This window comes from Vombatus ursinus, unplaced genomic scaffold, assembly GCF_900497805.2.
Source record: "Vombatus ursinus unplaced genomic scaffold, bare-nosed wombat genome assembly UNPS02014830.1, whole genome shotgun sequence".
NCBI lineage: Eukaryota > Metazoa > Chordata > Mammalia > Diprotodontia > Vombatidae > Vombatus > Vombatus ursinus.
In genome coordinates, this window is record NW_020954608.1 from 35,596,654 (window position 1) to 35,624,061 (window position 27,408).

At 35.9% G+C, this 27,408-nt stretch overlaps 1 protein-coding gene across 1 annotated transcript in view; it reads right to left on the bottom strand.

Annotated features, from left to right (window-relative positions):
• Positions 1-27,408, bottom strand: part of TAF3 (TATA-box binding protein associated factor 3) — a 238,321-nt gene that overhangs the window by 58,989 nt on the left and 151,924 nt on the right. The window contains exon 3 of the mRNA XM_027838857.1: positions 11,251-13,073. Within this exon, the coding sequence (XP_027694658.1) occupies positions 11,251-13,073 (1,823 nt within the window). The remainder of the gene's footprint in view (positions 1-11,250; positions 13,074-27,408) is intronic.

The window sequence follows — 27,408 nt, forward strand, 5'->3', positions numbered from 1 at the left end:
TGAGCATAACCAGGAGTATTATTTGTACAAAAACTATGGAAAACATCCTTGAAAGACGTAAGGACTCTAATCAGAGCAATGACCGATAATGATTTTAGAAGACTAATGATGTAGTATGCCACTTGCCTTTTGGGCAAGAGAATCCTAGATGTGGAAGGAGGTATAAATTTCCAGGCAAAATTCATTACAACACTAATGTTTGCTTGCCTATACCTTTTTAAGAAGAGATAGCTTTTACCTTTGCATCCTAGTGATAGTATTTGTTTTTTTCAAAAGGGAAGAGAGGAAAGAAAAAGGTATCAATGAAATATCTGAAAAATACTCAGAAATGAATGGGATTTATAGTGGGTATTGACAAGCTAGGCTATGGCACTATTGCATTAAATTTAAAAAATATTAAAAAGAAAAGCTGCATATCAAATATTTGCAGTTTCAAGTAAAATTCTTATTTTCTAGCCTTCCCTGTGTATGGAAATGTTTAAGGTTTTTTTATTATTATTATTATTATTATTTTCTAGTTCATAATAAATTTTTTTAAAAAAAAATGTATGAAAGGATAATTAAGTTTGGAGTTACAGTAAAGCCCCACATCATCTTGCTGTACTGTTAATCAGTACTTAAACTTCAAATAAAACGTCTTCTACGTACAAGGCATTGTGCTGGACGTGGGGGATACAAAGAAACAGTCCTTGCCCTCACACAGCTTACATTCTACTTTGGGACCATAACAATAAACATATGTTTAATACAATGCAAAGAGTGAAAAAGCCTAGGAAAATGTCAGAGAAAGAAGTTTTAAGAAAATGTGAAGACAGAGAGGGTACTCAAAACTAGAGAGATTAGGAAAAGCTTCACAAAGGAAGTAGCACCTGAGGTGAGTCAAAGCAATAAAAGGATGCTAAATTACAGAAATAAAGAGGGAATGCATTTCAGGCATAAAAATGTACACAGGTAAAAGATATAAGGTAGGTTCAAGGAACAGCTAATACTCCAGTTGTATCAGGGTGTCTAAAGGCCTCGTGTTACACAGGTTGTCCCAAAAGTCTTAGTGAAATACTAAGCTTTAATACCCTATATATCTACATGATTCATTTACAGGTGTTGGGTGCTTTTATGTGAAGCATTATACCTTTTAGTTCACATTTGAAAGCTCAGAAATTCGTTTCTAAGAACCAGTGGCTAAACGCACTGTGCTGACTGAAAAAAAAAAAAGACAGGCTCTGTTAGTAGGCCGCTTTACTAAGATCTTATGTCTGCAGCTGGTTACTGCTGTGTGTATATGAACACACATGTTCATAATAATGAGTCCCTTTCCCCTCATTAAGTATAGTGCTTACATGAATCAACCTCTTTGTGGGGAGTATAAGAGGCAATTATATACATACATACATAAATAATGCAAACTTTATTGCTAGACTTTGTGTCCCATCTTGATTTGAAATTTTTTTTTCAAAATTTTTTTGGCAGATGGGACCTGGCATAGTGGAGAGATAGTCCTTTCCCCAAAATATTACTTCTATCAGTTCCTACTCAAACTAGAAGTATGAGACATTACTGTCAGTTAATGTATAATTGTGTATTTTACCTTCCTAAAAGTCTCCCTTATTAGAAACACATTTATTGATGAAGATAGAAGTATTTTCAACTCCCTCCCTACTCCCCCTTTAAGTATTCAGCTCAATGTTCTCCCCTCCCTTCCCAAAAACCTTTTAATTTATTTTCTTAGCAAGGAAAATAAAAATCCTGGCCTTCAGAAAGGAAAAGAATTTTTACAAAATTATTCTATACTTTTCACAAATAAAATAAAGATCAGAGTTTGATATCTTTTTTTTTTTGTCTTTGTTTTTGTTTTTAGGAAATTGGGGTTAAGTGACTTGCCCAGGGTCACACAGCTAGTAAGTATCAAGTGTTTAGCCTGAGGCTGGATTTGAACCCAGATCCTCCTGACTTCAGGGCCGGTGTTCTATCCACTATGCCACCTAGCTGCCCCCCAGAGCTTGATATCTTTGTGAAATACCTGTCAATTTCTATTTTTTCAATCTTTTGACTTTGTTTTAATATTTCTTGCTGTCTCATGGAGTTAATTTTCCAAGTTTTACTTCTGTAACTCTCATTTCTTTTTCAATTCTTTCTTCTAGTACTCTCATTTCATTTCAAAAATCATTTTAACTCTCAAAAAATCATCATTTCTTTCAATAATTCTACTTAAACTTGTGTTCAAGCTGTGTTTTTCTTTGAGGCATTGCTTATAGATTTTTGGGGTAATTTTTTTCTCCTGGGGTTTTGTCTTAGGCATCCATGTCACCATAATAGCTCTTTATGGTAGGACTCTTTTTTTGTTTCTTCATTCTTTTTTTTATAGGCAATTGGGGTTAAGTGACTTGCCCAGAGTCACATAGTTAGTGAGTGTTATGTCTCTGAGGCCAGATTTGAACTCAGGTTCTCCTGACTCCAGGCCTGGTGCTCTATCCACTGCACCACCTTGCTTCCCCTATTTCCTCATTCTTCCAGACTTATTTCTGACTTCAGACTTTATATTAGGGACAGGTTCTGTGTTCTTTTGGAGGAAATGTCTAGGCTGTGCTTGGTCTTATTCTGTATCCTTTTGGAGCCTGCTGTTGCTTTCTCTGGATATTGAGTGTTATGCTCTTCTAGGATCTCAGAGACATTTCAGGCTAGGGATCTGAATTGCTTTCAGTACATTCAAAGTAATCTGTCTGATCTTGGGTGAAATGTGATCATTACCCTCATAATCTGAGCTCTGCAAACTCCTGACCTCAGTTTGGATCTGAGCAGCATGATGGTTGGCATTCCCCTAATTGCAGCTTCAGTAGTCTATTGCTAGACAGTACCACAATCAGCCAGTTGGAAAGTTCTGCAGTTTCTGAGGGACAGAACTTCAGTCTTCCTTTTGATTTGAGTTCTCAGCCATGGTTATTCCACTAAGGACTTTAGATGGGCTAGGCGTCAAATCTGAGACTCTGTTCTTGGAATAGGAACTACACAGCTGCTAATCTCTTCTGTTCCTGATCCTTGCCTTGTACACTGCCTCAGGCCCAAGTCCACTGGTGACCATCACTTGGGATAAGATAGTCTTGCTATCTGTCCTCCCTACAATGATAATCAAACTAACATTACAATTGCTATTGCAAAGGATATGACAAACTGTTGCCCTATGGATCCACTCAGAATTCCTAGGATTTAAAGTTGATGTCTACTTACATACCTTCCTTAGCAACCACTACCTTCTGTCACATACATTATGTCAGCCTTGTTCATGTTTTGTCCCTCTTACTCTACCTTCCCCTTGTATTTAAATTTGTATGTCCATATTGTTTCCTTAGAAAAGAGTTTAAGTTCTTTGAAGGCAAGGACTGTTTCATCTCCAACACTAAGCACAAAGTAGGTGTTTAATAAATATTTGCTGAATGAGTGAATTCCTTGATCCCCCTAGTTTATTATATTCCTTCTCTTTTCAAATGCTTTAGAATTAATTTGTGTAATGTCCCCTTTCCTCCAATAATTCCCTGGCCTGTATTATACTCCTCTGTTTATCCTCTCCGGTCTAATATAAACTACTCAAGGCTGGGGACAGTATTTTATTTTTGGCTTGTATTCCCAGAACCTAGTATAGTGCTGTGCACACAGTGGGTACTTACTCAAATAAAACTGAAGGGACTAGGTAACTAACTGGATGTGTATGAGGGGTAGGAGTATGGCTGGGAGTATGCCAGCATCACTGTCAGAGACAGAGGTGACAAAAAGAGGAGTAAGTTTATGGAAAAAGATAATCAGTCAGCTTTATGCATGTTCAGGGTGAGGCACCACTAGAATGTCTAAATGAAATGTCCAACAGGCAGTTAGAAATTCCAGAAAAGTCAGGGTTTTAGCTGAAAATTTGAGAGTTGTTCAAATAAAGGTGAAGTGGATGAGATGTCTAAAGAAAAAGCAGAGAGAGAAGAATGCCAAGGACAGAGTGTTGGAAGCCTACCCACATTAAACAGACGGAAAGAAGAAAAACTAGCAAAGGGATAGGAATTAATTACTTTGAAATTGCTAATAACAGATAATTGTTAGAATATGACATGCCAATTTATAAATATTGACATACTCATGTTTATGCTATACTTATCCTAATAGCAATTAAAATGTCATCTCTTAGAAATAGAACTTCTCTTGCACATGTACCTTATTATTTCTGAGATAAATGAACAAAATCTAAAATGTTAAATCAAGCAATCAATCACACACAACAGTCACGAATTGACTGTATCCTTTGCAGACACAAGAAGAAATGTTTACCAGGAAATTGTGCTTGCAGGGGTTAAAATAAAAGAGCAGAACTCTGGAGTAATACAGAGAACTGGGGCCACCAGAAGAGCATTTACAGTGGATGACTAAGCTTCCCAAATCACCAAAGAGGTCAAGTCCAGCAATATAAGATTCCTTTGTAGCTAACTAAAAATACATTGTCAGTGGATTTGTCCAGTTTTATGTATAAGCAATACTTCTTTCACCTGAACTAATACTAGTAGTCATATAAGCCCCTTATTGCCATGTGCTGCATTTTTTTTGCTAATCTTCAAGGATTTAGCTTCTTTTCCACATACCTCAGGGCACCAACTGATAAAGCTCTAACTCTCCATTTTTCCAGGACACCAGCAGTGCGGCCTTGCAAAAAATGAAAATCGCTCAGGAGATTTAAGGGGGAAATTTATTTTTAAAATCCTGACTTGCAGCAAAGAGGTGGATTTAAAAAGAGCTTATCTATCAGGAATCAGTTTAAATTTTAATTCTATCTGGGAACTCTTTCATGCATTCTAGCTTTAAAGTTTATCTTTTGACAGGGACTTTTTGCCAAGGTAATGGGCAGCTTTGTCAATATAATCTGTCCAAGTTTTTTTTTTTTTTTATTAATGTTAAACTCCTTTCCTTACAAACACATACATACATACATACATACATACACACACAGGAGGGAGGGTGGCAACAAATTCTTGATAGATCCAATTCCTTTGTATGCAAATATGTTTAAAAATATAATTGAATTAACAGAAAAAACATTTAATAATTGTCATTTTGAATTATGTAATGTGAGCAAGTATTCTGTTGCTGTTCATCAGGTATCATAATAACTAGACATTATTTTCAATTACAAATATCCTCTGATCATATAAAATATTTCAAATAAGAAAAAAGTCAATTATATCATTACAATGTAATAGCACAACTCTCAGTCAATACAGGTATGAGACTAGCTTCCATTATATCTGGCAAGTAATTCTTATACTGGAATACAAATTCCTGGAAAACAATTTTTTTTAATATTGAAGGCAAAATAAAAGCTTGAGTTGACTACTTTCTTTGAGAGACTAGAGAAGAATCCTCCCCCCAAAAATTATACACACACACACACACACACACATACACACAAGAAAAAAATAAACAACAAATCTACTTTAGAAAGAAAAACATGCCAATATGCACAACATAAAGAATGAAATGGTAACAGGAATACTTTCTTATTCTTTTTTTTTGGTTATTCTGAATCCCTCCACTTCAGCAGCTGATTACTATCAAAGGAAGGCTAGATACAAGGCAATAACAGTTTGAACTCAGTCTAAGAATGATTTTATGACCATTGGCAAATCAAGTCAGTACTGAAAAACTTTCTCTAATCTGGCTTCTGGAGACATTATAGTAAATGGCAAGACCATGCCTCTGAGACATAATTGATGGTAAACCAAAGTGACTGCTTTTTATTAGAGTTGGGGGGGGTGTTATTCAATGATCAATATCAATTTATCTTTGCTACTGGAAAAGGAATGACAATTGACTACCCCATGGTTCCACTCACAATATCTGTAACTATGACCCCATTCCCCCATTAGAATGTAAGCTCCTTGAGGTCAGAGACTGTTTTCTTTTTATATTCCTAGCACCCTGAGACATCGCTGGCTCTTAATAAATGCATTTTCATTCATTCATATAAAACTAAATGTCAACAATTATGATCAAAATTTGGTGATTTTTCCTGGGAATTTACACATTAAAAAAATACAGAGAAGAAAACAGATGGAAGGCAGAAGGAAAAAAAAAACAAGCAGGAGAGCTTTAAAAGCTACATGTTGAATTTATTATATGTGTAAAAGGAAAAGCAAGTTGTACACATTAGAGATTCACATTTCATGTACAATCCTCTTTTTCTCTTATACTTTGTATATGAAAATGTTCATTTTATTTGGTGTTGCTTTCGCTGTTTCTTGCTCTTTTTTCTGGTCCATCTCTCCCTGACTTTGCTTAAGCCACTCTACCAAATTTAGGCTTAATCTTCGTCTCTTCACCCTCAACTCAATATGCTTATACCCTTCCCTTCCTTCAAGGCCCAATCTGAACATCTATAGTCTTAAATAAATTAAGTTAGGACTAAAAGAAATATCAATCTTTAGGAAAGGAAGAATCTTCACAAAAATGGGTAAACAGTCTTCATTATACTAACTGTATACCTACTGAATTTAGTATCATTAACATTATGGCATTGGAACATGGGGTGAAAGACGTCAAATTTCACGTGTGTGGGCCAGTTAGCTTTCGTTGTATTCTCTGACCAGAGTCTGGGCCCCTATTGTAAAAACACATTTTTGCCCAGCAATGAACTACTAGGTATATTCCAAAGAAATCAAAGAAAAAAGATATAGATCCTTTTATACAAAAATCAAAAAAAATTTTTTTTTGTGATGGCAAAGAAGTGGCTCTAGAACAGTGATCTGCAAACATTTTTGATCGCATATCACTGTTAGAGATAGATAGAGATTCAATTGGGGAATGGCTGAACAAGTTATGGTATATGACTATGATGGAATACTATTTCACTTTAAGAAATGATGAAGGAGATGACTTCAGAAAAACTTCCAAAGACTTATATGAAATGATACAATGTGCAGCGTGGAGAATCAGAAGAACAATGTACATAGTAACAGCAATACTGTAATGCTAATTAAATGTGAAAGACTTAGCCACTCTGATCAATACAATGGTCTGTGACTATTTTAGAGGACTCATGATAAAAAATGCTATCCACCTCCAAAAAGAGAACTGATGAACTCTCAATGTAGACTGAAGTACATTTTTCTCTTTTTATTTTTCTTTCTTTTTTCCCCACAACATGGCTAATGGGGAAATGTTTTGTGTGACTTCATATGTATAATGGGCATCATATTTTTGTGCTTTCTCAATGGGTGGGGGAAGGATGAAGGGAAAGAGAGGATTTGAAAAGAAAAAAATAAAGACAAAAATGTTCTTGGTCATAAGAATTTGTTGATGGAACAACACGTATCTGTCATCACTGTCTAAAAATAACTCAAAGAATGTACTTTATTAATGAAGGGATTGTGTCATTGTCTTAGCTGATGAAGATCAGCTTTACTGTCACTGATAATTTTGATTAGAGCTCACAGAAATTATCTTAGTGGGTAAATAGTTTTATAAGCTTATTTTTGAAATGTTTTTGAAAAATGCCTTCTTGATGACTCAAGACAATGTTTGAGCCATTGAATATTTATGTGCTCCTATGAGTAGATCAGGATGGTGGCACTTTTGCTCCCATGACTATGTACATTAAATACAGTTTAGATAGGACCATTTTCTCATTTTTCCAAAGTGCCTTAGTAATTGATTTACGAGAGTCTCTGGAAGCCATCTTCCCATGTTTGTGGCTCTAGAACAGTGATCTGCAAACATTTTTGATTGCATATCACTGTAAGTAAAAATTTGAATATGCACCCCTGATATAGGTGTATTTACTTATTAATAAATTATATACATATACTATTTTGTAACAATTATATACATTATAAAACTTACACAAAAATGGAAATTAAAGGACAAAACATAGATAAAATATTTGCTCCTAGAGTCATTTGGGAGCTACTGGAGTTGAGCAGTATAGTAAAATGGTCAGATTTGCATTTTGGGAATGTCAATTTGGCAGCTGTGTGGAAAACAGGTTAAGAGTGAGAACAGAGGATTGAGACAGGGAGACAAATCCGGAGGCTATTTCAATTGTCCAAGCAAGAGGTCATGAGAATGATAGTCCTAGAAGTGGAGGGAAGGCAATGGATAGGAGATACATCGATGAGGTAGAAACAATGAGACTTGGAAAACAACTGTATATGTAGTGAATGAGAATGAAGAGTCAAGGATGACAGTGAAGTGGGAAAACCGGGTGATTGAAAAGACAGTGATTTCTTCAGTAGAAATATGGAAGTTCAGATGAAGGGTAGATCTGGGGGAAGAAAGATAATGTAATGAAATCTACAGTGTAGGAAACAACCCATCCATGCCAGCTCACCCTATGCAACTCACTTTCCTACACAAAATAAAGAAGAAGAGGAGGGGCTCTTACTCACTAACCATTACCCTAAGCAATAGGACCCACTCTTCCAGTGATAAAGTGATCTGGGGAGCAGAGATGTTGCCAGAGCAATTATATCAGATGCCTATTCAGTTACATTATATAGCTAACAAACTCTGAGGAACCTATAACCAAATGGCCAAAGGTTGTAGGGGGTAAAATATAACTGTAAAGTGATTTGTAAAGGGTTATGATGTAGTAATGTTGGAGATAAGATCACAAGAGCTATTGTGGGGAGAAGGTTGGCTATGACCCATCTTCCCACCCTCCAAATAGTTGATCTTAATCCCTTGGGGTCATTCTATGGTCCTCATTTTTTGCTCTAGACTAGACCCTACCTCAGGTGAAAACAAATACAATTCTTTCCCCATTTTCTGTATACTTTGACATTTCCTTAAATGACATTTACCTCACTACTTCAAGCAATGGTAATTTTGTTGGTGTGCATATTCCCTCTGCTAATGTAGATCTTAACTGCTTTATAACTTATGATCACAGGTTCTTGGAATCACCAATTTAGAACTGAAAAGGACTTGAGAGGTTATTAAGCCTAACCCCATCACCTCCCCCCCAATTTGCATATGAGGTGAGGCCCAAGGAAGTTAAGTGACTTGTCAGGGTCACCTAAGTAGTCAGTGTTGGAGGCAGAATTTGATTCCATGTTTTCCTAACTCTAAGTCCAACACTCTAACCATTGTACCACGTGGCCCTGAGATAGTCTCCTATTGCATGTACCTCCCATCTTACACAATATATACACCCCATCATTGGGCCTACACTCAAAGACTTTTCAGCCTTTCTTCAAAAGCTCTATTTCCTTACAGCCCAGGCTAACCTCCACACTATCATGAAGCATTTAAGTACAGCTGGAGGTAAATGGCACTGATAGGAGAATAAACAGGATTGGAAAAGAAAGAATAGAAACCATAGCATTGCTCCAAATTAATGTCCTCCATATTATATTTTCAAGGGTGAGAACAAATTTTCCATGTATCCTACTTGAGTTTTGTCCTTTTGTGTAAGGGCTAGGATATAATAGATGGCAAAGTGACAAATAAGATTAATAGGCAAATTTAAAAACACAGCTGATTCATGTTACCATACCAGACAGAGACCTAGTGGGGAAAATGTCCATGTTTCTGTAGAATCTGAAGTTGTAAGTATGAGATCCAAATTGATATTCCTATTCTTGGGACGGGTGAATGGAGAGAAAAAGTGGGGAGGGGAATAAAATATGACAAAATATTCATTACAATTCATAAATATTTAAATATTTAGCAATTACTCTGAAATCTGTCCTAAAATGACATTTGTATCTCACATGTATTTATGCCTTCCAGACCTGGTTTATATTTAACAGTATTGTGTGAAACTTTGCTTAAATAATGAAGGCCTATGGGATAAGGATGATGATGATGACGAAATAATAATTTAAATTTATATAGTACATTACAGTTTACAAAGCATTTTTCTTGTATGTTGAGGAAAAGCATGGAGAGGGTAAGACTGAATCCTGTTTAGGAACTAATATCAAAACTATATTCTAAATTGCTATTCGTACTCTTTAACATAAAGCAAAGATGGCAGCAAAAGTATGAGTATCCTGCTTGATACCCCATGAGTTTAGTGGCCAGAAAAAAAGCCACGTGACTAGCAAAAGACCAAGATATTTCATCCAAGATGACTGGTAACCAAAATAAATGAAAAATATAACCAAACTGAATAGAAGTAAAATGTAAATCAATCAAGAGACTTTTTCCCATCAGAGTTCCTCACTTTCCACAAGTTTGTTGCAAATGTTTACTATGAAAAAACCTGCCTTATTAATCCCCGGATGTTAACACCAGAATCTAAGATACTATCTGGTTTCAGAGACATCTGATAGGATAATGCAGACAGGCAGGAGGAGATATACAAAACGTACATAAATATGTAAGATATAAAATAAAGGACTGATGGAGTACCAACAACTAGAGATCTCAGGAAAAGCTTTATGGAAGAGGTGGCACCTCACCTGAGTTTTGAAGAAAGGATTTCGATACATGGTAATGACAGAATATATTCCAGGTATGAGCCTTCATAAATGAATGCAGGCAGGAGATGTACTACTGAGTTCTAGAAACAATTAACAGACCAATTTGGCTAGAATATAGAGTTTGGGAAGAGAAATAGTAAGGAAAAGGCCTGGAAAAGTAGCCAGAAGTCAGTTTGTGGAGGTCCTTAAATGTCAGACTAGGGCTTTTTTATTTTAACCTAGAAACAAGTGATTAATGTAGATAAGAGTTGGTTATTACTTCCATGATGTTGTTCTATTTGGGTTATGAATTTTAATGTATTTTTCAATGTATAGAGGACCCAATCACAAGTTAAGAGAATCACAAAAATACTATGTGTAGAGCTGAAAGGGACTTCAGAAGCTAATTCACTCTGAAGAAGAGAAAACTGAGACACAGGAAGGTTAAGTGACTTGTCCAAGGACATACAGATAGTAACAACAGGATACTGTTTTCAAATGTTAAGTAGGTCAACCCAAAAAAAAAATTGTGAACTGATGGTTTTCCCTATTTTAAAACCAACCTTTAGTAAGGATGGCTAGTTTATACTCAAAGTAAATATGTGTGTGTATTTTTCTTATACATTTATTTTATATATATAATTTACATGTATTTACTTTTTATATAAATACACACATATGTGTATATCAATATACATATATACCCAGAGAGGGGTGTGTGTGTGTGTGTGTGTGTGTGTGTGTAATTGTTATGATTTTGTTTATCTGTAGTTTTCAAAAGGATTTTATTTAGATAATGTATAAGGTGATAAAAATGGCTTACCTTTTCATGTTTGTGTTTCTCCTTTTCTTTTTCTTTTTTCTCCTTTTCTTTTTTTTCTTTTTCCTTCTCTTTCTTCTCCTTTTCCTTTTCCTTCTCCTTCTTTTTCTTCTTCTCCTTTTTGTCTTTCTTCTTATCTTTCTCTTTAGGCTTTTCTTTTTCCTCAAACAACTTTTCAGGAAGAATTGGGGACAAGGAAGGCAGCATCGATGGCAGTCTCATTGCTGTTGCAGGACTGAACATGGGCAAAGCCATTTCTTTAGGAGGTAATACAAGTGGAGTTGATGGAGCTTTTATCTTATCTTCCTTTCCTTTATCTTTCACTTTCTCTTTCTCCTTCTTCTCTTTCTCTTTTTTGCCTTTTTCTTTTTCTTTCTTTTTATCTTTGTGCTTCTCTTTCTCCCTCTTCATGATGCCATCCTTCAACCTCACTTTTGCATCATCATCAAAGTCTTTTATTTTGAATTTGTAGGGATCTGAGTCCTCATCTTTAATAAGGTCCTTCCAAGGAAATTTTGTTTCCCGGTTGACTTCTTTCTCTTTCTCTTTGATTTTTTCTTTCTCTTTGCTTTTCTCCCTGCTCTTTTCTTTCTCCTTCTCTTTCTCCTTGTCTCTCTCTTTCTGTTTTTCTTTCTTTCTCATTTTTGTCCTAAGCTCCTTTTTCAATTTTTTTTTCACTTCCACTGATGAAGCCAGTTTGGTTTTCTCTTCATATACTTTGAGAAGAGGTTCTGGGGTAGGGGGAGAAGCAGAAGGAGAAGAGAAGTATGGATAATTGGTGGGGATATTGGAAGGAGTTCCCATGTTTGCTTTCCGAATAACCTCATCAATGGAATCATCCATTGTCCATGAAATATCTGAGCTTGAAGTTCCCCCTGAAGGAGGGATAGGGGTGGATCCAGCCTTATTGAAACTGTTGGAAGATACTGAGGCTTTGGGAGTAGTAGTCTCTGAAACAGAAATCCTTTTAGGGCTAGTAAAAATTTCTCCTTCTGATTCTGAACCTGAGGAAAATTCAAAGGGATCTGGTTCACGTTCAGCACAAGCTCGCGCAATCACAGCATCAATGGAGTCATCAATAGTTTTATCAGTTACAACAACCTTCTTAGATTGATTCTCATTGTTCAGTTTCCCAGAATCAGGAGGTGTTTGAGTTTGTTTTACTTGGATATTTTCTTTACCAAATTTGTCACTTAATGCAGCCAAAGGAGTTCTGTTTGGTGTTTCAGCTTTGACTGGTGCTTGAGAAGTATGAATTAGAGCTTTGGGGCTCTTGGGACTCTTGGGACTCTTAGCACGTCCAGGTGATTTTTTCTCTTTGGAGACAGTTTTTGGTGAACGAATAGGACTTCCAACCATTGCTGGTGATTGAGAGGTTTTAGGTGATTTTATCTTTTGTCCAGGAGAGCTAGTTTTGGCCTTGGTTTTGGGTGTTAATGTTTTTGTTTCTAATGTTTTTGGAGTTGGCATCTGTGATTTTGCAACTGGAGCCAACATTGGTGGTTCTGGTGAGGGAGGGGCTAAGTCTGCACTGTCTTGAACATGAACTGGAGATAGCATTGGTGGAACCTTTTGAGTATTTATTGAACTAAGTGGTTCTCGTGGTTCCAAAATTACATCAAGGGTGTCCCCTTTGGTACTTGCCAGCCGTGGTCGTTTCATGGCAGGCATTTCTTCAGCTTCAGGACTATCCAATGGTCTCTTGCTCAAGAAATTCTCATCATTAATGGTCTCATCCTCCTCCATCTCTCCTTCTTCTTCCAAAGGAACTTGCATGGCTTCTGCTGATGTGCCCCCATCTGTAGGTACCTGCTCCTCTTCTTCCTCTGTTATAAAGCAGAAAAACAAAAATTGCTTTTGGAGTTTGCCTAATACATAATAACAGTGCCTCAGAGTTGGATTACTAATAGACATCTATAATAGGTAAAGTAATATAATAGAACACAAAAGCCTCTCCAAACTGCAAAACCCAAACAGTATTAACACTGAGAGAGAGAAAAATAGTGAATATGTAAATTATAATGTATAAACAGAATAATATAAAAATAATCAAATTCTATCATCAACTAATAGCATTATTACTGGATGTCTTAGAGGCTGTTAAGAAGCTAGCTTTAAAATCCTATATAGATATAGACTTGTGTCAAAATAAAGACCTCACATGTTTTAGCATAACTATAAAATGCACATAAATAAGGTAATATTGAAAAGCTTGAAATGATACAGCAAGTTAAAGTAGAACATCTTGACAATGGTTTATTAAAATATTTTCCTTTGCACAGCTACATGTATAATAATCATTAGGTGATACTTATTGCAGGAAAAGGACATAACATTATATGTTTTGTTTCTACCTTTTCCATAAATGCAGCCTTCAGAATTTTTAATCTAGTACTTTTCAAGATTGCAGAAATTTATTATAAAGCAATTAGCACAAAGTAAGATAATAAATTTATCACATTCAGACGAGAATCTCCAAAAAGCTGAGTGTGTGGATGGATCTCAGGAGATCTATTAAAAAAAAAAGTTTTATTTTCACTAACCTCTAACTGAGATTATTTCCTTCAATTTCCTTCAATTATGAATGTAGGTAACAAATACTGTTCTGAGAAGGGTCCTTAGGTTTTAAGAAACTGCCAAAGAAGTCTATGACACACAAAAAATTAAGAACCCTTATTCAAAAGAATCAGTGAATCTAATTATCCTAAGACTTACATAGTATTCATTGAATTATTGAAAAAATGTAAATTCAATTGTTTAAAAAACAGACTAGGTTGAAGTAATGTAAATGAATAATTGGGGGAGGCAGGGTTGAAAATATACATAAACTGAATGTAAACTTGTAAGACAAAAAAACTCTGTAACTTAATAGCCTTTTCTTCCACATAATATTTTACTCTTGGTACTGAGAAGTTCAGTAGCAACTCAACTGTAGAAGTATAGCTGGATAGTTGTGTTCCTATAATTTAAGTTTGATACAGAGGCATCCTAGCACAATGAATGCAATGTTAGATGTGGGAGCCAGGAAATGTGAGTTAATCTCCTAGCTCAGTTGCTCAATAATACTTTGATTATGGGCAAGTAACATGTAAGAGCCTCAGTTTCCTCGTCCATAAATGACAATAAAACTGACACTTCCACCCTCACAGAGTAGACTGTTTTAAGAAAAGTACTTGACTACATTTAAAGAATCATATAAATATGAGCTATGCACTAAAGTGTACAGCACCTTGCTTTTCTACCCTAGAGGTTGATCTGGTCCTGGATCAGTTCTCTGGGTAAGAATACTAAGTAGGTGAGCCTTATCTAGAAACACTGTGAAGAAGAGAAAATTTTTGTTGTGGTGAACTAGAAAAAGTTCCACCTATAGAATCAGAAGAACTACACTCAAACTCTACCTCTAATACTTGCTACATCTGTGTGATTTTGGGCAAGTCATTTCCCTTCTTTGGGCCTCCGTCTTCTCATCTGTAAAATGAGGGAGCTGGATTAGATGGTTTCAGAGGTCTCTTCTAGATGTAAATCTATGATTTTCTGAGCCTTCTGAATGAGCTGAGCTAGAGATCCTGAGTGAGATTAAGCTAGTTCCAAGACAGAATCTGAGTCTGGGTCATTTCTAGCAAGGGCATGGGCTGGCTTCAGAACAAACCAGATCTTTAATGCTCCCTCTGGAGATGTTTAAAGCTGTATTTTAGTAACACAATTCTAAGAAGTATATTATTTAGTTTTATTGGCTTAATTTCTTTCCTAATCATCTTTATTCATAATTATCTCAGTTTCAAGCACAAACCAGGAGATCTGGAATGAACAGTGTAAAATTTAGGTGTTTTTTTTTTTTAAACCACTTTTAACCTGGGTAAGGTCTACTTTGTCCTTGAAGGAGATGAAAACAAAAAAACGACAATAGGCAAGTAAAGTGTAAGAACCTCAGTTTCCTCATCTGTAAATGACAATAAAACTGACACTTCCAACCTCATATGATGGACTGTTGAAAGACAAGTGCCTGACTAAATTTAAAGAATCATATAAATGTGAGCTATACACTCAAGTGAACAGTACCTTGCTTTTCTATCCTAGAGGTTGATCTGGTCCCTGCTTCATCATTATATGAATCTCACAATGCTGTTACATGGATAACTACTGAGTAATAATTACTGAGCATCATTCTCTTTTCCTAAGTATCTTTCTAATTTGCTATGTTTCTTTTAAAGTTTTATTGCTCTAACTTTTCTCCTAACCACCAGATTCATATCTTCAACTGCCTACTGGATATCCCATAGACATCATAAACTGAACATGTCCAAAACTGAATTCATTATCTCCACTACCACCTCCCTCCTCCAAACTTCCTTATCATTTTCAAGGGCACCACAATTGTTCTAGTCACCCAGCCTAAAAATCTAGATCTTATCCTTGACTCCTCTCTCTCTTCCCCATATCTATTCTGGTGCCAAGGTCTGACAATTTTACCTCCATAACATCTCTCTTATATGCTCCCTTCTCCCTTCTGATACTGCTACCACCCTGGTAAAGCCCCTCATCAGCTCAGGTTCACTCACTTTCACCCCAATCTAATCAGTTGCCAAATCTTGTTTCTATAGCCACAGTATCTCTTACATCCAATCCCTTTCTACTTAGATGACCAACACCCATTTTTTAGGCCTTTATCACTTCTGGCCTAGACAACTATAATAACTGCATTAATTGTTTCCCCGGCCTCAAGGCTCTCTGCTCTCCAATCCACATAGTTGGTCAAACGATTTTTCCTAAAGTTCAGATCTGACCATGTCACTCCTCTACTCAATGAACTTCAATGGTTCTCAGTTGCCCCTCGGATCAAATATAAGCTCCTCTGGCTTTTAAAAGGCATTTTACAACCTAATCAAAACCTATTTTTTAAGTATCATTATTTATTATTGCCTCTCTCACACTCCACAGTCCATCCAAACTGGACTATTTGCAATTCCTCACACATAAGACTACATCTCTGGGTCATTGCACTGGCTCTCCCTCATGCCTGGAATGCATTCTCATCTCACCTTCACCTCTTAGAATCAATACCTTGCTTCTTTTCAAAACTCTCCTCAAGTGCCACCTTCTACATGAAGCCTTTCCTGATGCAAACAGATACTAATGCCCTAGCCTCCTTCCCCCTCCTCCAAAAACATACTGTTTTTGTTTTGTATATATTTGTTTATGTATATATTGTCCCTTCAAATGAATTTAAGCTTCCTGAGTACAAGTTCTACATCACTTTTGCGTCTGTATACCCTAGCACAATTCTTGGCATATATTAGGTGCTTAATAAATGCTTGATGATTGACTAATAATTGGGGGACAAAACAACAGTCTGCTATGATGAATGGAAAGGATTTGAAGATTATATTTCCTTTTAGTGGTCTTTCAACTTTTTAGATTCTATGAATTACAGTTTATTTTGTAATATTAAGGGAGGAGACTATAAAATAGAAAAAGCAAGTTTATCTAATCTGCATCTGATAGAAAAAGAAACTGTGTTGATGGGCATGCAAAGAATTGGAGAATTAGTTTTAATCTATCTTTCCTAAGAAAAATCTCAAATCTATGCTCTAGCTGAGAGTAGGAAAACAAATACGAACAGAATATTTGATAGCTATTGGTTATTACTTTAATAACTTCTTTATCCCCAACAGTATGTCATTTAAATTTGATTTTTTTTGAAACAATAACAGAAAATTTATATAGTTGAGCAATATTTTAATACTGAAAAACATTTGATTTTGCCATGCTGGGCAAGAAAGAGAATGAAAACAGGGTATGCAAGGCTCATTTCTGAGTCACTGGCACTTTTTCCACAAATACGATGATAAGTCTGTATGATTAATAATCAAAAAGCATGATACTACAAATTTTAAGTTCATAAGATTACAACTCAATTGAAATGCTTTTAAAAGTATTCACTGCTGAAGTAATCATATTTATTTGTCTTCTAAAATGCCAATATTTTGAAATAGAAGACAGAATTGATTTTGGTATCCCCTTTCACTGAAAACATCGAATGGCTTCATACTACCTTCTGACTTCCTGGAACTCTCTTCTCTCCTTTCCTCCCCCAACATCACACCTGAAGTTCACATCTCAGAATTCAGACCTATCTACAACCTCCCATCAAAATACATGTATTTGATGTGGTTCACTTTCTTAACATTCTAATTTCTCTTTTGGGTGACATAAAGCTACAACTTTATGTCATCCAATATATTACATATATTTGTTAACATTTACCTTCCCAAATAACCCATATTTTAACAAGGACTTATGAACTCATGACTTTAATCAATAAAACAGATTTTAGGAAATTTCAAACACCTACAGGCCAATAAGAGAAAGATTTTGGGACAGGAATAGCTTTTTTTCTGCTCTTCAGACTGTCACAAGTATATACAACAATTTAGGTTTAAGCAGTAATACAAAAACAAACAGGAAACAAACAGAGGAAAAGGTGAACTATTTGTTGTTAGATTTTCTTTTTTTTTTTTCATAGGCAATTGGGGTTAAGTGACTTGCCCAGGGTCACACAGCTAGTAAGTGTCAAGTGTCTGGTCTGAGGCTGGATATGAACTCAAGTCCTCCTGACTCTGGGGCCAGTGCTCTATCCACTGAGCCACCTAGCTGCCCCTTGTTGTTAGATTTTTAAGCAACTAACTAAACCTCTTAGAGGTCAAATTCCTTTATCTAGAATTAACCACAATCAACAAATTAGAAATATATACACAGAAGGAGCAGAGAGAATAAGTTTCACTTGAACTTCATTTTCATCTAAATTGGTCAAAAGAGGGGACACACACACACACACACACACACACACACACAGTTTGGTGTAGAAATATATCTAAACTCAACAGGGATACATATCGGAAAAAGAGGGAGCATAAGAGAAAGGGTAGATTCAGTGAGGAATTAGTCAAAACCCAATAAACCCTAAGCTTGAATAGTGAAGAGGGGGTTGAAAGGAAAAAAATAAAAGGGTAAGAACTTATAATAAAGAGGGAGCAAGATGTATATAGAAAAGAAAAAGTAAAAGTGAATAGGAAGGGAATATATAATTAACTATTATAACTGTGAATGTGAATGGGATGAACAATTAATCAACAATTATTTATTAAGAGACTACTTTGTGCCAGGCACTATGCTAGGTGCTAGGGATACAGATACAAAGAATGAAAAAAAATCCTTACTTGGAATTAATTTACAGTCTGACGGGAGAGAAAAAACATCTAAAAATGCATACAGCATCAAGTTAATAAACATAACTATGTACAAAATAGTTAAATACAAGGTAGTTTAAGAAGGAGTGCATTAGCAATTGGGAGGGTACCAGAACACAGTCATACAGAAGATAGTGCCTGAGCTGCATCTTAAAGGAAAAAAAGAATTCTGTGAGATAGAGGTAAGGAAGGACTACATTCCAGGCATGGAGAACGGCCAATGCTAAGACACAGACATGGGAAATGGAATACTGTGCATATAAAAATGGGAAAAGTACAGTTTGTCTGGATCAAAGAATATGGAAAGGAGAGTAATGTCCAATGAAGATGAAAAGATAGGTTAGGGCCTAGTCCTTTAAAAGCTAAGCAGATAAGGCAATGGGAAACCAATGGAGTTGACTGAGTAGGGCAAACATATGATCAGGTTTTAAGGAAAACTACTTTGGCAGGAGTGTGTCATATAGATTGCAGTAGTGAGAGACTAGAAGCAAGAAGACTGATTGGGAAGCTGTCGTAGTAACACATGAAATGGGACAGGGCCTGAAATAAGGTGAGAGTTGTGCAAGTGGAGAAAAGGCACAAGATATGAGAAACAGTGTGAAGGAAGAGATAGAAAGATTTAGCAACTGACTGGATATATGGGGTGAGAGAAAGTAAGGAATCCATGATAATGCTAAGATTACAAACCTGAAATCTGGAATGATGGTGTGCCTTTAACAGAAATAGGGAAGTCTGAGAGAGGGGAGAGTTTAGGGGCAAAGACAATGAGTTCCGTTTTAGACATGTTGAGTTTCAGATATCTCTACGATATTCAACATGAAATGTCCCAAAGGCAACTAGTAATATAGCACCAAAGCTCAGGGGAGAGACTAGGGCTTAGATAGGTAGATCTGCGAGTCATATGCAGAGGGATGACAGTTAAGCAGATAGTAGATGACAATGTTATCAGGCAAGAGAGTAGAGTGAGAAGAGAAAAGGCCCAGGCCAGAATCTTGGGAGTCACCCATAGCTAGTAGGTATATTGTGGATTTTGAGCCAGGAAAGGAACATGAAAAGGAGCAGTCACATATGAAGTAGGTGAACCAGGAGAAAGTAGTACAATGAAAACCCACAAAGGGAGCATCCAAGAGGAGAAAGTAGTTATAATGTCAAATAGAGAAGACAGGTCAAGAAAGATTAGAACAAAGAAAGGAATATCAGAGTCAGCAATTAAAAGATCACTGGTAACTTTGGAGAAAACAGAGATGATCCAATGGGATCAGAGATAGGACACCGATAGCTGACAAGGCTGTGCCCAGAAGTAGTGAGAGAGGAGGTGACCTTAGAAGTACAGGAGAACAGCAGGGGGCGGCAACTAGCACAGTGCCCAGATCAGGAAAGTACAGGTATCCTGGACTCTGAGGTCCCTAATACTCTGTCCTGAGACACCAGAAAGGGCCTTGAAGATCCTATGATCCCTGCAGCACTATGAACTTCAAAGACCCAGGAGACCTATTTGAGTCAAAGCAAGGTTGACTATCTAACCCAAAGCCAAGAACAGGGAGGGGCCTGGTCCAGACACAAAGATCTAATTCAGGAATTAAAGGTAGAAAGATGAGTAATCAAAGAAAAAAGCAATTGGTGCCAAAAATTATTGCAAGTCAAAGTCTATTAACTTGAAGCAGAGATTTAAAAGGAAAAAAAACAGATTAAAAAATTCTAATGGGGAGACTGAGTTTTCCTATCATGCCTAGGCTAGAAGTATAAAGGCCACTCACTGCCTGATCCCATTGCTGATCAGCATAGAAGCTTTGACCTACAATGGCTCATTCATCCCTTCTTTGACTTCCTGGTGAGCTCCCAAGGGCTCACTAGGTTGGCAAGAGACTTAATGCCAACACCTGGTAGTCACACTGAAGCTCACAACTTTCAAACTCAACTAGTTTCAGTTTTCCCATAGCATAGACTACAGGAGTGTGCTGCTATGCCTAGACAGAAAAATAGCTGTTCCTGTAAGGACTACATGAATACCTGGAAGAAATGAAGTAAGACAGTTTAAAAATAAAGTAAAAGCTCTTGGGAAAAGAAGTGGAAGAACATTAAGTAACTTGCAAGAGAAATGGTAAAGCTTATACAAGAAATGGAAAACTAGAACAGACCAAATTGAAATACAAACAGACTCCAAGAGATATCAAGAAACATTAGAAAAAAATCTAAAGAGGGAAGAAAATGTAAGATATGAAATATAAAAAAAACAACTATCCTGGAAATCAGACCATAAGGAGAAATAACTGGCAAATAATGATTCAAAAAAAAAGTATGGACACTGTATTTCAAGAAATAATAATTGAAAACTGCCCAGATATATTAAACCCTGAGGGCAAAGTCAAGATAGAAAGAATCCACTGATTACCTACTAAAAGAAAGCCAAGAAAGAAAAGTCCTAAGGATGTCATAGTCAAAACCCAAAGTAAAAAAGGTCCACAGCCAAAATTCCACACCAAAGAAAATATAATACAAGCATTCAGAAAGATGTAGTTCAAGTACAAAGGAACAACAGTCAGGATTACAGTTTTCCTTTCCACATTACAGGGGTTAAGGGCACAGTACCCCTGAGATCTGGAAAATCCCTATCAAATTTTTTGGCCCTCTCTTGGTACCGGAGAAGAAATCTGAATTTTTTCTTTTTCTTTTATGAGGTGTTTCCAGTACCTTACTGTAAAATTTGGGTTAAATATTTGGTCTTAAGGATTAAGTATAGACTCTGTCACCTGCTGGCCTTTGCATGTTATTTGTGGCTTCCACAACCCCCCCCCCCCAAATTCCTATTTAATTTCTTATGCCGACCTGCAATATATTGAAATCGTAATGGGGAAAGTTGTGATATGGAAGGAATAACTGCACATAAAACCTAAGACCTGAGGACATCTTGGAATATGATATTCCAAAAAGCAAAAACTATTGGCCCAAAATGAAGAATACCTTACCCTACAAAGGTGAATGTTACCCTGGGTGCGGGAATGGATCGTTATTGGAATAAAAGACTTTCAAATATTTCTGATGAAAAGACCAGAGCTGCATAGGAATTCTGAAATATAAACACAAGAGTACAGAGAAACCTATAAAGGTAAATTTAGTTGAACAATTGGACAGAGTTATATGATGACATAAGTGCTAACATTCTAATGAGGGGAGAAGAAATAAGAGTCTCTTCAGAAGAAAAGAGTTCCTGTGAGGGGACTAGTTCTGTTCCAATGGTTTTAAGGTAGGGAAGAGAAAGAGGTAAAAGGAGAAATATGCTTGTGCAGACAGGACAAATAAGAGTGTGGAACTTGATACTTCTCATAATTGGGAAGTATGAGAATAGTATACAAACATGAAAGAGGGAAAAGAGAGTGGTTATCAGGTGAACTTCATTCTTATCTGAAATTGGCAAACATACACATGCAGTTTGGTAAAGAAATACATCAAACTCAACAAGGAGACAAGTGGGAATGGGGGAGGGGGTTAAGAGGGAATATTATCAGAGAGGGAACAGTCACAAGAAAAAACAAACTTACTATACTTAAAGGGAAGTTCTTTGGGGGCTAGAGGGAAGGAGGGGTAAAAGAACTAGAATTGAATGGAATGCCTTAGATTGTCATTTAGGCAATTGGGGAATGGCTGAACTTTTGTTATAAAATCATAGTGGAACATTACTATGCTATGAGAAATGACAAAAGAGATGATTTCAGAATATCCTGGATAGTACGAAATGATAAAGAGTAAAAGAAGCAGAACCATAACTATTTATATAAGGACAACACAGTAAAGCAAGACAAAGATCAAAGTCTTAAGAACCCTAAATTCAAGTATCTACCATGTCTCCAGATGATCTATGATGAAGCGTGTTACCCATCTCCAGACAGAGAGGTAGTGAACACAAGGTGCAGACAAATGCATTTTTTGACATGGCCACTGCATGGATTGCTTTTGCTTGACTATGTTTATTTGTTACACAAAAGTTCTTTCCCTTTTTTTATTCCCAGTTCATGGCAGGGAGGTGTGTGTGTGTGTGGGGTGGTGGTGGTGGTATGTGCAACAGAGAAGGGAAATAAGCAATAATTATGCCCAAAAAGGGTGGGATAAGTACAAGTATTTCTAACATACACAGAAGAATAGAAAGATGTTCAGAAGAAAGCACAGACAAGCAAGACAGACTGAGAGTAATGTGCAGAATTTATTTTATACATTTTTTTTTGAATAGAGAATCATGGTTTCACAAGGAATCCTTTTTTGTGCTGTATGTATGGAAATATACCCTTTTTTAATGTGTATGTTCAGAATTAAAAAAAAAATCTCAGACAACCATTTTTACAACATGTTCTCTTTAGCAGCAGAGGCTGCCCTTGTACTTTCAATGGAGGAAAAAAAAAAAGAACAAACCTCACTAACTTATAGAAAGATGGCCCCAAAGAAAAGTCAATTTGCGGAACACGTCATCTTTTACTTTCTAAAAAATATCCTTTATTATAAACAACATAGAACATTGACATGATTGATTAAACTTGCTTTGCAACTATTTACATTTAGAACAATAACAATCAATCCACAAAATTCTATACCAACTCTTCAGTCACTACTGCCACATTTCCATCAAGATTCTTATGCAATATTTATAAATTTGTTGACTGTACTTAATGACTCTGTGTGTGTGTGTGTGTGTGTGTGTGTGTGTGAATAAAATCAGCAGTCTTGGACTCGAATCTATCAACAACTTTTCCCTATTTGGTTCATTCAAATAGAGGAAGGTTATATTCCCTCCAAGAACAATGTACATACTCACAAATAAATGTTTAATTTCATTGTTTAGACTACATTGCTAATAAAAGCCAAAACTGTGAACTTATTTCCCCAAAAGCCAGCCTGCTTCACAGAACTGAAATTATGTAAAAAGATTATACATCTAAACTCTGACTTTCTCTTTCCCATGTACGCTTCTCAATTGATGACAGAATGTGGATGGTCCATCACAGATCCATTGCCGCAATCAGAAATATAACACAGATGAGAAGTTTTTTTGAGGGAAGATCAGCAACATCAGCATATAATGATTATATCAAATTTGTACCAAACAAACAATCTGCTTTTTAATTAGAGTGGTGTCCATGGAGTCAAAAGATCTGGGTTTAAATCATACTTCTGACATTTACCTTTGTGACTTTGGCAAGTCATTTCACCTCTTTGGGTCTCAGTTTATCTATAAAATGAAGAGATTGGACTAGGTCACCTCTGAGGTCCCTTTCGGCTCTACCTTTATGATCTTACTTTGAAAAAAATCATAAAATGGAGACATTTTCTATATGCTCCACTGCCTATTCCCTCTTCAATTTCTAAAACCATATTCAAATTCTCTGCATCACATACATGTAAATATATACAAACGCATATATATGTATATACATATATATCTACACACATACACGTATACATATAAACTCTACAAGTCCACAAACAACAACAAAACAATGAAAATGAAAAAAACAAAGATAAGGTAAAGCATAAAAAGTTTCAACTCCAGTGAGGGTTAAGGTCTAAGCTAGTGTAAATATTGACTTAGAACAAAATACTTTCTTAACCAAAACTCTAAGTGTACTTAAAGCAACACTATAATCTGAAAAGCTTCTGGACATAAAAAAGGGAAATTGTTTTCATATGGCATGAAAGCTTTTTATTTCCTTAACTACACAGATTCATGCAACTTTCAAAAGCAATGGCATTTCTCCAAAATAAACAGAAAAAGTGCTTGCAAATCCAATCCTAACTTGCATCCCTAAAGCCAAACATATAGGAAAAATATGCTATATACCCATGTTTATCAGAATCAAACATAGTGCTAAGTTTCTTTCTTTAGTGCTGTTTGTTATGATTTTAAAATTGCACATTAGATCTTTCAGAACTGAAATTTAAGTCAAGTCTTTCATTTTATGTAAATGGTGCTTACTATTGGCCAATGGTGACAAAAAATGGTTTTGTACTATTAGTGGAAGTCCTCATTAGTTTATGCTTTATATTACCTTTATGCTATCTACTCTTTTTGCATATTTCAAATTATATTTCAAATGTCAAAACCAAATGTATTTGCAGTATCTTAACTCAGTATTTTCAAGTGCCTTCGTCTAGCTAATACTATGACTGTCACCTGACTATGTCATCAGACCATTCACTTAATACCAGAATGCTATTATAATTAATGACAATTTGGTGCTATGGAAAGAACACCAGATAGGTTCTAGAAGATCTGAATTCAAAGTCCATTAGGCCACTAACTTACTTGTAACTTTGAGCAATTTACCTGAGAATTTGTTTCTTCATTTGTAAAAAGAGCTATGAAATCATAGGTCAAGATCAAAAAGATGGTGAAATTAGATGATCCTAAGCCCTTCCAAGGCTATAAGAGGATGAATTATTTACATTGGATTGAGGAGAAGAAACAGGTGTCCTAATGTCTTCACGAGTCAGAGAGAAAGTTAAATTGGCCATTTGGAAGGCCTGGGGTGATTTTATTTACCTATTTTATTACAAAAAGAAGGAAATTAGAGGAAAAGAATACAATGGGAAGAAAAAGGAAGAGGAAGGAGGTGCATTTATTATAACAAGGATATGTTGAGATGAACAATATACAAATACAGGAGTGTCGGAAGAACAGATATCCTGCGAACCTCAGTTTCATATGAACTGTACTAAGAAGAGCTGAATATAGTAAGGTACTAAAGTTCCTTCTATTTCTAAGTCTATGATTCTACATTCAAAGAAAAGAGGGCAAAGCCAATCATTAAACAACCATGTGGTATGACCTGAAGGACAGAGAGCAAGACACAACTTTTGAAATTTCTATTAAAATGACTCTTCCTGTTTCCAGAGGACCCCAGTCAGGATCCTGAGAGGGGAAAGGTTAACAAATTAGCACACAAAGGAGACACAGTGGTACGGTGAAAGAAGACTGTCTCTGGAGTAAGAGTGTTGTTCAGTCATTTAATCTTGTCTGACTCTTCATGACCCTATATGGGGTTTCTTGGCAAAGATACTGGAGTGGTTTGCCATTTCCTTCTCCAGCTCATTTTACAAATGAGGAAACTGAGGCAAAGAGGGTTAAGTGACTTTCCCAAGGTCACACAGAGAGCGTATGAGGCCACATCTGAACTCAGAAGGATGAGTCTTCCTGACTCTAGGCCTGGCGCTCTATCCACTGTGCCACCTGGCTACTCTGGAGTAAGAGTACCTGGGTTCAAACCCTGGCTCTGCCTGCTGACAAGCATCTGTGAATTTGGGCAAATCACTTAACTTCTGGAGCTTGAGCTTCCTCATCTGTGAAAATGGATGAGGTGGCTTCAGAAGTCCTCCCAGCTTGAGCTCTATGATACTGTGATCCTCTATAGGATCCTGTGAACGCTTACGAATGTCCCCTAAATTGAACAGAAGAGTTCCCAAGAATTGAAAGCCAAGGTAGGTGAAAATTAATAAGAAAACACAGAGATCTGGAAGTTTGGGAGTGGGGGGGAGGGAAGTGGGGAAATATTATTGTAATACTTTGTCTAGGGCTACTTTTCAAATAGGGAAAAAGGTGAAATATCAACTACGATTTTCAAGCTTTTTACAAAATATTTTTTAATCTCATATCAATATTATATCAAATCAATCAACTGAGCATTCAACAAGTATTTATTAAGTGGCTACTATGTGCCAGGAACTCTAGAAGGCACCAGATATACAAAAACAAATGAGATACTTTAGATACAAAGACAAATGAGACAGTACTCTATGTGCAGGTTACAGTTTTTCAAATGAACCTATTTGACTTTTAAAAATGAAATTATTGGCAAAGACAAGATAATTAGGCACGGACAATTCATACAATACAACCAATCAATAACACAGTATGTTAAGAATAGCGACAGAAGTATGAAGATGATGATGTGTTATAAATAGCCACATATATATTGACCTGTAAAAAACGCACTGTTTCCCTAACATTCTGCACAATGAAAAACTAAAATGCTATATAAGCAAGCCAACCTGAAATGACACCTAGTATTATAAATGGCCTAATCTATATGTTAATACTGTTGTATCACATAACTGCAGCAAGACTAAGATAACAATATGACTTTGGGGTTTCTATGGCTACATCCTAGGCTAGCGTGCCTGAAAGGGTTTAGCTGCTGACACCACACACACATTCTGAGTGCTTCTCTTTGGTTATTTATGATATGATTTATGATAGCGACAACATCTCCTATTTTCTCCCCTCGTCAGATACAATAAATTGCTATCGTTAATCACCCTTCTTGGTTCAGCTATGATTACAATAATATAATAGGACCTACCTATGGGTAATATCATGTATTAATTTTTTAAAAAAGAAATACACAAAAGTAGACTTTTTGGACAGTCAATGAATTATTTTTAAAATCTTCCTTTAATTGCTTTTGAATAAATTCTATTGATTGAGTCTATACCTAAGATTCTATGCAGTTATAAATTCTCTACATAGATTAAGTTCATGATCAAATGCTACAAATCACTATTTCATAATTTCTTAAATTTACAATAGTACATTTTCCTTTGAATTTAAAAAAAAATGGCAAAATTTTCCATATTGCTCTGATGCAATTAAGTCTATCTGCTAAATTTTTTCACATGTATGCAAAGATTCAAATTCCTATTGCAAATGGCATCAAATTTTTTTGCATACAACTGGTTAAAAACAAAATCACAGGGATTATTTCCAGGGCTTGATTGTTTAATGTATGTGAAATGTAGAAAAAAAGTGACATTAAGAATGCTACTTTCAAACCTCATTTTCATAAATCAAACTGGATATATTTTATTTAAGAATCAACAGATTTGTCATGTACAATACTAGCTCAACATTAGTTTATCTAAGTAACTTCTG